Genomic DNA, 14141 nt, shown 5'->3' with positions numbered 1-14141 from the left:
ACAGAAAAACAGTGAAGATCCCAGTTTCAATTTTTAGTGTTTGAAAGCCAACAAGGACTGTATTGTTAAAAAACAAAACAAAACACAAATAGACTTGACATCAAAAGCAGAGTCAACAAAAGCAAAAATAAGCAAGTAGGACTACATCAAGTAAAAAAGCTTCTGCTCATCAAAGGAAACCATCAAAAAAAGTGAAAAAGTAACCAATGGAGTGGGAGAAAATGCTTGCAAAAAATATATTTGATAAGGGGTTAACATCCAAAATGTATAAAGAACTCATAGCATTCAATAGCAAAAACACAAAAAATCCAAATTAAAAAATGGGCAGAAGAACTAAATAGACATTTTTCTAAAGAACTCTTACAAGTGGCCAACCAGATATAAGATGAAGAGTTGCTCAACATCACTAATCATCAGGGAAATGCCAGATAAAATCACAATAAGCTATCACCTCATACTTGTTAGAATGACTATCATCAAAAGAGCAGAGATAACAAGTGTTGGTGAGGATGTAGAAAAAAAGAGAACCCTCATGCACTGTTGGTGGGAAAGTGAACTGGCACTGCCACTATGGAAAACAATAGTCTAAAAATAGACTACCATATGATCCAGCAATCCCACTTGTGGGTATATATCTAAAGGAAGTCATTATCTCATGGAGGTAGCTCCACTTCCATGTTCATTACAGTGTGATTCACAATAGCTAAGGTATGGAAGCAGCCTAAGTGTACATCAACAGATGAATGGATATGGAAGATCTCACATCTCTCTATGTGTGGAATATTATTCAGCCATAAAAAAGAAGGGTACCTTGCCATTTACGATAACATGAATGGAACTCTTTGAGGGCATTATGTTAAGTGAAATAAGTCAGAGAAAGACACATGCTATGTGATCTCACTTACATATGGAATTTTAAAAAGCTGAACTCACAGAAACAGAGCCTAGAATTATGGTTACCAGAGTCTTGGAGCTGGGAGAAAAGAGGTGATGTCTGTTAAAGGGTACAAATTTAAGATGAATCTAATGTACGGCATAGTGATTATAGTTAATAATACTATATTAAATGCTAAAAGTTGCTAAGAATAGATCTTAAACATTCTTACCACAAAGAAGAAATGTTAATTATGTGATGTGATGCAGGTATTAGCTAACACTAAGGTAGTAATCATTTTGCAATAGATAGGTGTATCAAATCAACACGTTCTACACCTCAAATTTATGCGATGTTGTATGTCAACTATATCTCAATACAGCTGTGGGGGTAGAGGGTGGGGAGGCAGACCTTATTTTCAGTTTTAAAATATTACCTGGTCGACAGTGACAATTCTCCAGAAAAATAGCACATCTCAAAACAAGCACTCCAGAATAAAGGCTACCAAAAGTGATTTATAACAATTTGTGTCTTTAAAAATATTTATTTAAAATTTCCCTTTTGTATCTTGAGTGAAATATGTAAAACTCAACTTTTTGTGTATGTAATAAAACATTATCACACAAAGGAAAAAAAGGAGGACGATGGATAGCTTAGTTTCTTCTTTTTCATTAGTATTATCTGAATAATTTCAAAGAAGTAATTATATATGATACAGAAGACCATTCATTTATTCATTCACACAAGTATTCATAAGGATACAGATTATATAAAAAGTACCAGATTTGTTTTCCTCCTGGATTTTATATTGGGGGAAGAAGAAAATTGGCAGGGCTTTGTACTCTTAGATCCTTGTATAATTCCAGAATAAATCTACTAATAAAACTAAAAATATTTTGGAGCTATTTCAAGCTAAAAAGCTTCTGCACAGCAAAGGAAACCATGAACAAAATGAAAAGGCAACCTACCAAATGTGAGAAAATAATTGCAAATCATATATGTGATAAGTCTAATATCCAAAATATATAAAGAACTCATACAACTCAGCAGCAAAAACAAAAAACCCCTGAAACAATCTAATTAAAAAAGTGGCAGAAGCCCTACATTGACTTTTTTCCAAAAAAGATAGAAGATGGCCAACAGATATATGAAAAGATGCTCAGTCTTATTAATCATCAGGGAAATACAAAGCCTTAATAAGATGTCCCTTCACACTTGTTAGAAGGACAATTATAAAAAAAGATAAGAAATAACAGTGTTGGTGAGGATGTGGAGAAAAGGGAACCCCCGTGCACTCATTGTGGGCATGTAAATTGGTGCACTATGGAAAACATATGAGGGTTCCTCAAAAAATTAAAAATAGAACTACCATATGATTCAGCCATTTTACTTCTGGGCATTTATCTGAAGAAAGCAAAAACACTAATTCAAAAACATATATTTGGCATGTTCATTGCAGCATTATTTACAGTAGCCAAGACATGGAAACAACCTAACTGTCCACTGATGGATGAATGAATAAAGAAATGAAATCTTGCCATTTGTGACAATATAGGTGGGCCTCAAAGGCATTCTGCTAAGTAAAATAGATAAGGAAAAGGCAAATACCATATGATCTCTATTATATGTGGAATCTAAAATAGCGACCATCTCCCTACCCTCAACTTACAGACATAGAGAATAGATTGATGGGTACAAGGAGGGCAGTGAGAAATGGGTGAATTTTTGTTTTTAGTTTAAATTTTTTAAATGTTTATTTACTTTTTTGAGAGAGAGAGAGACAGACAGAGACAGAGATGCAGAGCATGAGTGGGGGAGGGGGGGAGAGAGAGAGAGAGAAAGAGAAAGAGAAAGAGAAAGAAAATGAATGAGTGAGAATGAGAATCTGAAGCAGGGTCCAGGCTCTGAGCTCTCAGCACAGAGCCTGATGCAGAGCTCGAACCCATGACCCATGAGATCAGGACCTGAGCCAAAGTTGGACGCTTAACCACCTGAGCCACCCAGGCGTAAATAAGAAAATTAAACATAATTCAACCTCACTATAGTACATACTATAGTGGGATACGGTTACATCTCATATAAAGGCTGCAAGATAGATATGGTTCCGTGCCACTTTTAAACTGGGAAGACCAAATATGTTTCCTATACTTAAAGATTTCTTTCACTTCTTTGCGCTGCTGCTTGTTTCCAAATAGTAAACATTTTTAATTCTCAGTTGATGTTGGAGAAAGAAGTTAGTTTGGCTAGTAAATATGTGGATTTTAACTATATTTTAATTATGTTAGATTACTAAGCCTTCTTATGTGAAATTTTATTAAAATGTCAAGAGCTTAGTGTCGTATAATTGTACCATAATTCATGTGTATTGATGCCCCTTGTTCATATATCAAACTACCATGATAACTTTTGTTTGAGCAAAGGTTAAGAAGATCTTACAGATTCACTGATTCATTCATTTTATCTTTCTTACGTTTATTCAATAAATACCTTTCAGTCCCTAATATATTTGACAAACAGCTGGCTGTGCTGAGGATATATGGGGGAGGGGTCTCTGATCTTGCAGAGCTCTCCTTGTAATGAGGAAATAGACTAAGGGGAGTGAGTTTGGGGTGTGATAGTGAATAGGTGAGGTGGGAGTGGTTCTTTAACCTGGTTGGTAAAGCCAGCCCTCAGGAGGAGTCAGATGGGCTGGATTTCAATCGATGACAACAGCTAAAGGCAGAGGACTGTAGGCAGAAGGAGCAGCATGTACAGCAGCCTGAACTGGAAAAAGGTTGAGGTGTTCATGGATCCAGAGGGAATTAGTGCGGCTTGGATGCAGGGGGCGATTGGGAGAGGGAAAATAGGTGGAGTTAGAGACAAAGGGAGGATATTAAAGCTATGTTAAGCAATTTGAGACTTGATACTAAAAATAAGAAAAAGCCTTTGAACTGTCAAACTGTGGAGTGATATATTTAGATATATATTTGTAGATTACTTTGGGAAGACTGCGTTGTGGGTGGGCAAGAAAGGGGAGAAAGACCAGTGAGAAGACTGGCATCCACTGAAGAGATGATGGTGGCTGAACCTCAAGTAGAGTTGGGGAAATATGAATGGAGTTGAGATATGTTTGGAGTTAGAATTTCTAGGATTTCAGGCTGTGAGGAATGAAAGCAAACAAAGTATTAAGGGTGACTTTTAGAGTTGTAACTAGAGCAAGTGGGGTAAGGGGTATGGAGGTTCCACTTACTGGGGGAGGTTCATTTAAATAGAAGAAGTAGAAGACTTAGGAGTGGAATGAGGATACAGGATTGGGGGCAGTCAAGTCTCCTTCATGTTGGGACATTTAACTGATTTTGCAGTGCCTTTGAGACTTCCAAATAGAGCTGTCCATTAGGTGATTGGATGTGTAGGTCCGAAGCTCAAGGGAAAGATCAGAGTTGGAGATAAGAATTTGGAAATCACCACTGTATAGAATGGATGGAGTTCAAAGGCATGTGACAAATAGCATTTCCAGGTTGCAAAAATTTGCAATAATTCTAACCTCATAATCTTTGTTGGTTTTTTTTTCCTGTGGTACACACCCATGGGTTAACACTTGCCTTGATTATGATGGAAAATACTAATAAATTTTAACTGGAAAATTAATATAAAAGTGGAAAAGGAACTCAAGTTCTCCTGAATCAACACCATTGAATGAAAGTAAGATAAAATTAGATTTAGGTTGTTTTTGAGAAAGACAACTGAGTGTCAACGGTTATAAAGAGACAGTGCAGAGAGATTGCTTCTCAGACACAAGATAGTGGTAGCATTATTTCTAATATAGGTACAGAAAATCACACTCCAAAAGCCACTAGAAATTTGTGAGTTTCATAACCAACCATTATTGTTGGATGGCATTCACTTGACTGCCACCCCAGGAAGAGCTTAGTTAATATAATAAAAGCACATAGTATAAAATCAGAAATTTACCTGGAGTGAGGGGATTCTAGAATCTCTATCCTGTATTTCAGAATTCTGATATTCCTTGCATTGGAATGTCTCATATATTACTTGACTTGTTTACTTACGAAAAATTGATAAGCAACACTTTTTAAAATGTTTATTTTGACCACTCTGACTGGCGTGAGGTGATACCTGAGTGTGGTTTTGATTTGTATTTCCCTGATAAGGAGCAATAGCACTGCTAGGAATTTATCCAAGGGATACAGGAGTACTGATGCATAGGGCCACTTGTACCCCAATGTTCATAGCAGCACTCTCAACAATAGCCAAATTATGGAAAGAGCCTAAATGTCCATCAACTGATGAATGGATAAAGAAAATGTGGTTTATATACACAATGGAATACTACGTGGCAATGAGAAAAAATGAAATATGGCCTTTTGTAGCAACGTAGATGGAACTGGAGAGTGTGATGCTAAGTGAAATAAGCCATACAGAGAAAGACAGATACCATATGGTTTCACTCTTATGTGGATCCTGAGAAACTTAACAGGAACCCATGGGGGAGGGGAAGGAAAAAAAAAAAAAAGAGGTTAAGAGTGCGAGAGAGCCAAAGCATAGGAGACTGTTAAAAACTGAGAACAAACTGAGGGTTGATGGGGGGTGGGAGGGAGGAGAGGGTGGGTGATGGGTATTGAGGATGGCACCTTTTGGGATGAGCACTGGGTGTTGTATGGAAACCAATTTGTCAATAAATTTCATATATAAAAAAAATGTTTATTTTGAGAGAGAAAGTGTGAGTAGAAGAGGGGCAGAGAGAGAGAGAGAGAGAGAGTGAGAGAGTGAGTCAGTGCAGAGTCCCTGTTGGGGGGCTGGATGTGGGATCAAACTCAGAAAGTGAGATCATGGTCTGAGCAGAAATCAAGAGTCAGATGTTTAACTGACTGAGCCAGCCAGGCACCCCAACAACCACTTCTTTTTAAGGGGACAGTCAAATGATGACTGTTCTCAGGCATTTTGTTATTAGCAAGAATTGTAGAGATTTCTGTTGTAGGAACTCGAGACTAAAACAAAGCTGCATTTAATGTTTTCTGTAACAGCATCATTTTCTTTAATTTAGTCCAGATATGTTTATTGAGCATCTCTTCCATTCCAGACAGAATTTGAGATACTGAAATGAATACAGAATGGTTACCTTCAGGGATCCATTGTAAAACAGGAAGAGATTTTAATGCTAACAAAATACTTTTCAGCTAAAAGTTTTCTATAATTTGGTTGTATCTTTTTTTTCTAGGATAAATTAAAATAATTCCAAGTACTTTCACAGCAGGAGATAGTTCATATGTAGGTGGGAATATTCAGGCAGTTAAGGTGGGAGGGATGTTCAGGTCAGTCTCCAGACCAGAAATGCTTTCTGAATCCCTAGTGCTGGTTCTGATTTTCCCTTTCTTAAGTTCCGATAGTCTCCCTCCTACCTGTTAACACAGTAGATCTCTGCTCCTCAAACTGCTTTGGTGAAGGACTAGATTTGTTTTGTTTTTCATTCTGTGGTGGACCAATACAATGTAAAATGCAATGGAAATTAATTATAAGACAGAATTGGCTTGTGTTTTGCTTGCTTTTATCTATTTTCAGAGTTAACAGATATGAAATAATTCTCTCAAATTGTTTAAGAGTTTCCAAAAGCATACTCTATTTCTGTTTTTCACTGGAGACTGGGATGACACTTCCAACAGCACTGCAATGTATAAGTCTTTGTTAAATATTGTTGCCTTTATTTTTTTTAATTTTTAGTTTTTAAGTTTATTTATTTTGAGAGATACAGAGACAGCATGAGTAGGGGAGAGGCAGAGAGAGAGGGAGGGAGGGAGGGAGAGACACACAAAGAGAGAGAGACAGAGAGAGAGAGAGAGAGAGAGAGAGAGAGAGAGAGAGAGAGAATGAATGAATGAATGAATGAATGAATGAATCCCAAGCAGGCTCCACACTGTCAGCACAGAGCCCAATGTGGGGCTCAAACTCATGAAACCATGAGATCATGACCTAAGCTGAGACCGAGAGTCAGACGCTTAACCGGCTGAGCCACCCAGGCGCCCCCAATATTGTGAATTGAATATGGTGAATTTTAATTTCACCATTAAAATTCCTATATTTGCATTATTTATCGCTGAGATATTCTGGTATAGGCTAATGTTCGGTCATGTAGTTTCTTTAATATTTGGTATGTATATATGTTTTAAAAATAATGTATGCTTCTTTTTAAAAATACAGGAAACTCTTTTTTTTTTTTTTTTAAACGTTTATTTATTTTTGAGACAGAGAGAGACAGAGCATGAACAGGGGAGGGGCAGAGAGAGAGGGAGACACAGAATCTGAAACAGGCTCCAGGCTCTGAGCTGTCAGCACAGAGCCCGACGCGGGGCTCGAACTCACGGCCAGTGAGATCATGACCTGAGCCGAAGTCAGACGCTTAACGGACCAAGCCACCTAGGCGCCCCTAAAAATACAGGAAACTCTTAATATTATTAGTTAAATTAAAAAATATTGCATTGAATGTATTCGATTAGGCTTGTGTGTGTCCTAATGCATTGATTTTTGTGACACTCTAGTATTAATAGTGACACAAGTATTAATTGTGTTGCAAATATTCATAGTGTTCAGTACTCACTGGAAGCCCAGTTCTCCATTTTCTTGTGTATCTTATTTTCATGATCTCTTCTCACACTCAGCCTCACCTCTGTTAGACCTGAGATAAAGTGAGGGAAAGATGCTCTTGTTGTCTTTTGAAGGGACATAAAAACACTTTTTCTCTCCTTTCTGGGACAGAGGGGAGGTATTCCAGACTCCTAATTCATTTTTCCTGTGAATATTTTGTCCTATATATTTTTAAAAATTATTTATTTAGTTAGAGAGTGAGAGCAGGAGAGGGGCAGAGAGGGAGAGAGGGAATCCCAAGCAGGCTCCATGTTGCCAGCACAGAGCCCAATGCAGGGCTTGATCTCAAGAACTGTGAGATCATGACCCGAGTGGAAATCAAGAGTTGGACACCCAACTGACTGAGCCACTGAGGCACCCCAAAAAAGTTGGATATGTGAGACTTGATAACTTCATTTCTCCTTCATTGGAAAAAGAGGATGTTCAAGGAGATTGAAAAATAGTTGTGCTAAGAGGGCTCCTGTTTTGAAGTAGGAGTTGTGATTTGATAGTATCCTGTAGCCTTCTGTCTGTTTTGGCAAGGAATGAGTTAAGGAGACTTCTTTTGAACCTGGTGTGTTTACTCACACCCTGCTGACTCCAAGATGAGTTGCTACACCCTGTTTTACTCCTGACACACTATCCCTGGCCTGTTTAACTGGTGAAGGTTGTTTTCATTTGGTGTGGTGGAACCTGTCTCTGGACTCCCTGGTGAACCAGGAATCAATGCTGCCATATGCAAAGTTTGTGCCTCCATTGAGGGTCACATATGTGGAAAGGATTCTGGCCTATATTGTCCACTTATTTTCAATTTCTTACCCTTTCTAGAGGACTGAGTAAAACACAGGTCTTATGTTTGGATTTTGGGGGCTATGTATTTGGGGATCATTTTATTCTGTAGTTAGTTTTGGAATCTATGTCACTGTGGAGTTTGCCTTCTTAATGGATTGAGATGGCAGACAAATTGAAGAGGAAACACGCGAAGAGGTATTACTCTTTTTCTGGTACCTCTCGGAAGGATTCACTGAAGGCACTGAGGTTTTCAAGGTCTTTGAACCTCAAAAGAGCTACTTCAGAAATCAGCAAAAGGCAGGTTGGTATAGAGATTTCTGGTCCTTTTAAATCTTCTGTGGAGTTGGAAGTAACATTCCTTGTGTTTATTCCTTAATATTCTTTTGAAAAATTTCCTTAATTACTTTGAACATTGTTTTATGGCTACAAAATCATATTGCTGTTTTCTGTGCCATCAATCTGTTTGTGGTATTTATTATTTGTGTGTATGTTTATTGATCTATTACATGGGTTCAAATTACTTGGGTGTTACAGCACAAAGTTGTAATGTTATCAGAAGATTCTGATTACCAAAATGAAATCTTCTACCAAAATATGGTTTTAGGAGGACACGCATGTTACCTAACATCTCACTGAAAGGATTAGTTGTCTTTTGTGCATAAACAAAATATTAGAGTAAAAGTGAATTAATGTTTATATAATTTCATAGAAATAATGTTCCAGAAGACTGTTTGGAAGTAAATTTATTTTTCCTAAAAAATACTTTGAGGCTACTGAATGGAAATATAAATGATGGGAACAGACTCTGTGTGCTTTCTTGATGTTTTGTTTTACTATTTTTGTGCTGAGTATATAACTTTAGGTTGTCCAGATAATGCATTATGTGTCTTTTGAAAGTATTAGACATGAAAAGATTCCTTTTTAAATGTTATTGTTTTTGAGGCTATTTTTCAATTATCAGCAACAATTGGTAAAAAATTACACATAAAATGTGTAAGGAATCACATAAAATATGATATTTTTTTTCCTTTATATTTGGACAAGTGCCATGGGTTGTGTGCCCCCCAGTGGTCTTTTGGTAGAATGTTTCTTTTTGAGATCCATTAAATGATATCCATGTCGCTCTGGGGTGAATTTTGTGTTTTCAGCATTACAGTTAAATGCTCAGAACTAATTCATTCTAATAGCTCAAATGTAGCCCACTGTTTATCTGGTGAGTTCATGAATGATGGTGTTTTGGAACATCTCTCAAGGGTTTATAGAAGTGGATACTGGACATTGTTTTATATCATCCATTCTACACTTACTTTGTTCCTCAAATATCTGCTAAATCTTAAGTACTTTTAGTTTCATCTTTTACTCTGCTTTTCTTTATTGTTATGGAGAATACTGACATATCAGAAAGAAATCAAGTCCTGGGACATTCCAAATCTCTAATGTATTTCCTCCAGCAGAAATCACAGCCATAATAGATGTTTGTTGGTTAAGAATTCTGAACAATCCTGAACCATTTCAGTGTGACATTGTTTATGTTCAGATCAATATAGTTTGTGTTAAGAACACAGAGTAAAACCTGTTTTTAAGAAATTAGATCTTCTATGTAGAGTGTACAGAAAATAATACCAGAAAGGAATGAGGAAATTAAAGGTACTGATTCAGTTGGCAAAATCCTTTCTCTTCCCTCTTGAAGAAGCATCGAATTTAAAACTCTGCTTGAACTTGAGGGTGGAGGCCTATGTGTTGGCATTCGATACTTGAGAATTTCAGTATGAGTGCCTTGTATTGTCATTAAGGATTCCATGGCACTGTTTATAGAAGCAGGGTGTAGTTCTCTGCCAAAATCCAATTTGTTTAATTAAATTTTGCTGAGCATTTCTAACTTCCTGCCCTAAACTGCTTCTAATTGCTTGTAGTTCCAGGGGTAGTAATAGTAGTCATGGTATTTTGCTCTCATAAACATGCTTTTAAATGATTAAGTTCCACCCTGTCTGGTAAAATGATATTACTTGTTCATCTTAAAGATGACATGCAGTCTTTTGGAGGGTGCATGGGGACATTGGCTGTGTAGATGAAGAGCTTGCTTAGACCTTCTGCACAAAGCGTCTGGGTCATTTTGTGTGTGACAGTACGTGACACTAATGAAAAAGAAAGACACCTTTTTTTTCCCCTCAAGCAAGATACATCTCCTTCTTAGAACATTTCTTTTGTAGATGTCAGTGTGTGACATTTAAGCAGCCGTATACAATTTCAATTTTGTATGTCACTTTGCTTGAGCAAAGGTTTCTGTGGAAAATATAAGCTTCAGAATCATTGTTTTGTATATTTTTTGAGGGGTGGGGTTATATACTCTGAGAGTTGTGAGGAGAATTGAGATCACGTATTAAATGGAAAAGAAAGCTAAGAGAAGCTGAAATGCCATATATTGGACACTTATCTGGGCTTAAAAGGCAAGGGATTTGACTTTAAAGCATGTATGATTGAAAAATCTGCCCCAGCAAAAACACAACTTGGTTTTTGAAGTAAATGGCAGAAATTTATGCATCAGGATGTGTGCATGAGTCAGTGTGTGGATTACTCATTTACTTCAACACTAATGTGTGATTATTAATCTATCGATCTGTGTATGCTGCCTTCTAGATCTTGATTTTATAGAGAATTACAATCTAGATGTAGAAGTCAGCAGAATGATGCATTCTGACAAAGTTGCTTAATGGTGGAAAAACTAACTCAAAGTTAGATGACTTTTTGAAATTCAAAAAGAAAGCTTAAGTTAGATATACAGTTTACAGTTTATCAAAAAGCCTTTCCTTTATAAGTAAAATACACAGAATTCAAAATAATGCTGTCTTGATACTTTAGGGCCTAAAGGTAGTTATTTTGAACCCCCTTGATAATTATCCCCAGGTAAACAAAAGAAATTTGGTGGGGTTTCTATTAAACATTCTAGAATTTGTACTACCTAGTGTGTGTGTGTGTGTGTGTGTGTGTGTGTGTGTGTGTGTGTGTGAGAAGATAACGTACTAACGTGTTTTCTCTTATAATTTTCCATGTTCTGTTAAGAGCCACATGTGGAAGAATGTTAGTTAATTGGAGTCTAGCTCTGTACACACACAGTTGTGTTTTTATGCTAGTTATTCTCTTCATTATAATGTTTATTTATTTTTGACAGAGAGATAGAGCATGAGCGGGGAAGGGGCAGAGAGAGAGGGAGACACAGAATCCAAAGCAGGCTTGAGGCTTGGAGCTGTCAGCACAGAGCCCGACGCAGGGCTCGAACTCAAAGACTGCGAGATCATGACCTGAGCCAAAGTCGGACGCTTAACTGACTGAGCCACCCAGGCACCCCTATTCTCTTCATTATAGATGTGGCCCTTCTTTTCCATGAGAAGATGCAAATACGTCTGGTATAATTCTAAGTACGACACTGTTGGTCATAAAACATTAAAACATATGTTCTTGTTAAATGCCAGTAGAAAACTGCTTGAGTATTTAACAACTTGGGAATATATAACACTTCTCCTTTTTTATAAAGTGGTTATAATACAGGTTGTTCTTTTGAGAGAGAGTGATTGAGTGTGTATGGACAACTTGGAAGAGTTGTTTTTTTCCCCCTTCCTTATCAGCATAGTTTCCTAATCATAGCTGGAAAAATAGTTTTGGCTACTAATGTCATCCAGATGTAAAGGAGAAATGTGTTTTGTTTTTTTAATCGAGGTATAGTTGACACACAATGTTACATTATTTTCAGGTGTACAGTATAGTGATTTAGCAGCTCTGTTCTTTATTCCATTCTCACCACAAGTGTGGCTACCACCTGTCACCATACAATACTATTTTTTAATGTTTATTCGAGAGAGAGAGAGAGAGAGAGAGAGAGAGAGAGAGAGAGAGGTAGAGAGAGAGGTAGAGAGAGAGGCAGCGAGAGAGGGAGACACAGAATCCTAGGCAGAATCCAGACTCCGAGCTGTCAGCACAGAGCGTGACACAGGACCCGAACTCATGAACAGCGAGATCATGACCTGAGCCAAAGTTGGCCACTTAACCGACTGAGCCACCCAGGTACCCCTGTCACCATACAACACTATTACAGTATCACTGACTACATTCCCTGTGCTGTACCTTTCATCTCCGTGACTTCATAAATGAGAGCCTATTATCTGTCATCCCCCTTCACCCATTTTGCCCATCCCCCTAACCCTATGGAAGGAAATGTGTTCTTGATAAATTCTGGGACATTGTTGTGTAGATATTAAAATATTATGGAATTTGATCTGTTATTACTCTTATGTTACAAAAGTTGTTTATTCTTGCGTTTTCCCACCTCAATTAATGTGAAATTCCTAAGCTTAAATTCATATTTTCAAGAGTAGCCTGTAACTTTTTAAATATTAACTTTAGCTTTACCCCATGTAATTAGGTGAAAATGTGCTGATCATAGTACTCAAAATAGTAGTTTAAAAAATACAAACGTTAATTATTTGCTACCCTCAGATTATCTGAGGTCAGATAAATTTTCTTCTCAAAACATGGTATCCTAGTTTGAGAAATTTCTGATTTGCATGGAAGCAGGCTCTCCTTAGTTATTTTTTTTTTTGGGGGGGGCACGTTGTGTCGGCCATTAGGTGTTAATTGTAGTTCTCCAATGTCAATTCTCCATTGACATTTCTTTAATAAGAGAATTTGTTCTGAAATGACAGCCAGGTTTAAAGTAGGCTGCTGCAATAATTGTGGGTTTAAAAATAGAGTAATTCAGAGCATCTAAGACCTAAATATTACAGGGAAGTGAAGTGCATGTAGGTGAAATACACGAAGGTGATGAATTCCTGTGATGGAATTTGTTATCTTAAAGGTATTTAAAAAAAAGACTGTTTGGGGCGCCTGGGTGGCGCGGTCGGTTAGGCGTCCGACTTCAGCCAGGTCACGATCTCGCGGTCCGTGAGTTCGAGCCCCGCGTCAGGCTCTGGGCTGATGGCTCGGAGCCTGGAGCCTGTTTCCGATTCTGTGTCTCCCTCTCTCTAGGCCCCTCCCCCATTCATGCTCTGTCTCTCTCTGTCCCAAAAAATAAATAAAAAAACGTTGAAAAAAAAATTAAAAAAAAAAAAAGACTGTTAAATACAGTTTTCTAGAAAGAATCAAGTGAGGCCAGGGTCTGTAGCTTTATCCTTTCTCTATATCCCTTACTTCAGATGGTCATCTCACCACATCATAATACTGACCAAGACAGGCATCGGCTACCAAATTTTGGAAGGACCAGTGTGAAACATTTCTCATTTTGAATAAAAAAACTTAGGTAGTTGGAGGATCAGTATATATATTTTGAAAGGCAACAGTTCTTCCACAGGGAGTGGATTAAAACAGAGCAGATACGATGCAGTTGATCAGTGAGGGAATATAATGTATATTATGTCCTAGTGGTTATACACGATCACAGTGAGGAACTGTCTGTAAAATCAGAAAAGAAGATTGTGTGTATGCCACATGGGAGCATGGAGCTGCTTGGTTAGAGGGGGTGCTCAGCTGGTGGTAAATTTTTTGTTTATCGTTTTCGGTTGTGAATTAAGTGCACTGTAATTTATGTTGATTTGTGCTTTAAAAATCTTCAGTTTTGTTCTTGATCATAAGAGTGGGTGAGAAAGAGGGGAAAAAAAGTATGTATAAATAATAGTGTAAGTGGTGAAAAGGAGAGTGGTTAACCTTTTGAATAAAAGCCATATGTAACTAAACCCAGGATTTTTTTTCCAGCAATATGTCGATTTTAGAGTTGTATCTCTAAAACCATAAAACGTGTTTTTGAAATTTATGACCTACTTCTCTTTCCCCTTAGGAATGCAACTTCTGGATTCTTACAGCAGTTATA

General features: G+C 37.4%; 1 protein-coding gene across 20 annotated transcripts in view; it reads left to right on the top strand.

The window, feature by feature from the left end:
• Nucleotides 1-14141, top strand: part of PARD3 (par-3 family cell polarity regulator) — a 678503-nt gene that overhangs the window by 129020 nt on the left and 535342 nt on the right. The window contains exon 1 of one of the 20 annotated variants that reach the window (XM_019834188.3): nt 7820-8585. The exons of the other annotated variants lie outside the window; for them this stretch is intronic. Coding sequence (XP_019689747.1) covers nt 8445-8585 — 141 coding nt within the window. The 5' untranslated portion in view covers nt 7820-8444. Of the gene's footprint in view, nt 1-7819; nt 8586-14141 lie in introns of those variants that run through there. 20 annotated transcript variants of the gene reach the window in all.

This window comes from Felis catus, chromosome B4 (assembly GCF_018350175.1).
Source record: "Felis catus isolate Fca126 chromosome B4, F.catus_Fca126_mat1.0, whole genome shotgun sequence".
Lineage (NCBI taxonomy): Eukaryota > Metazoa > Chordata > Mammalia > Carnivora > Felidae > Felis > Felis catus.
The sequence above is the reverse complement of the archived record's forward strand: the minus strand, read 5'-3'. Positions and strand labels throughout refer to the sequence as shown.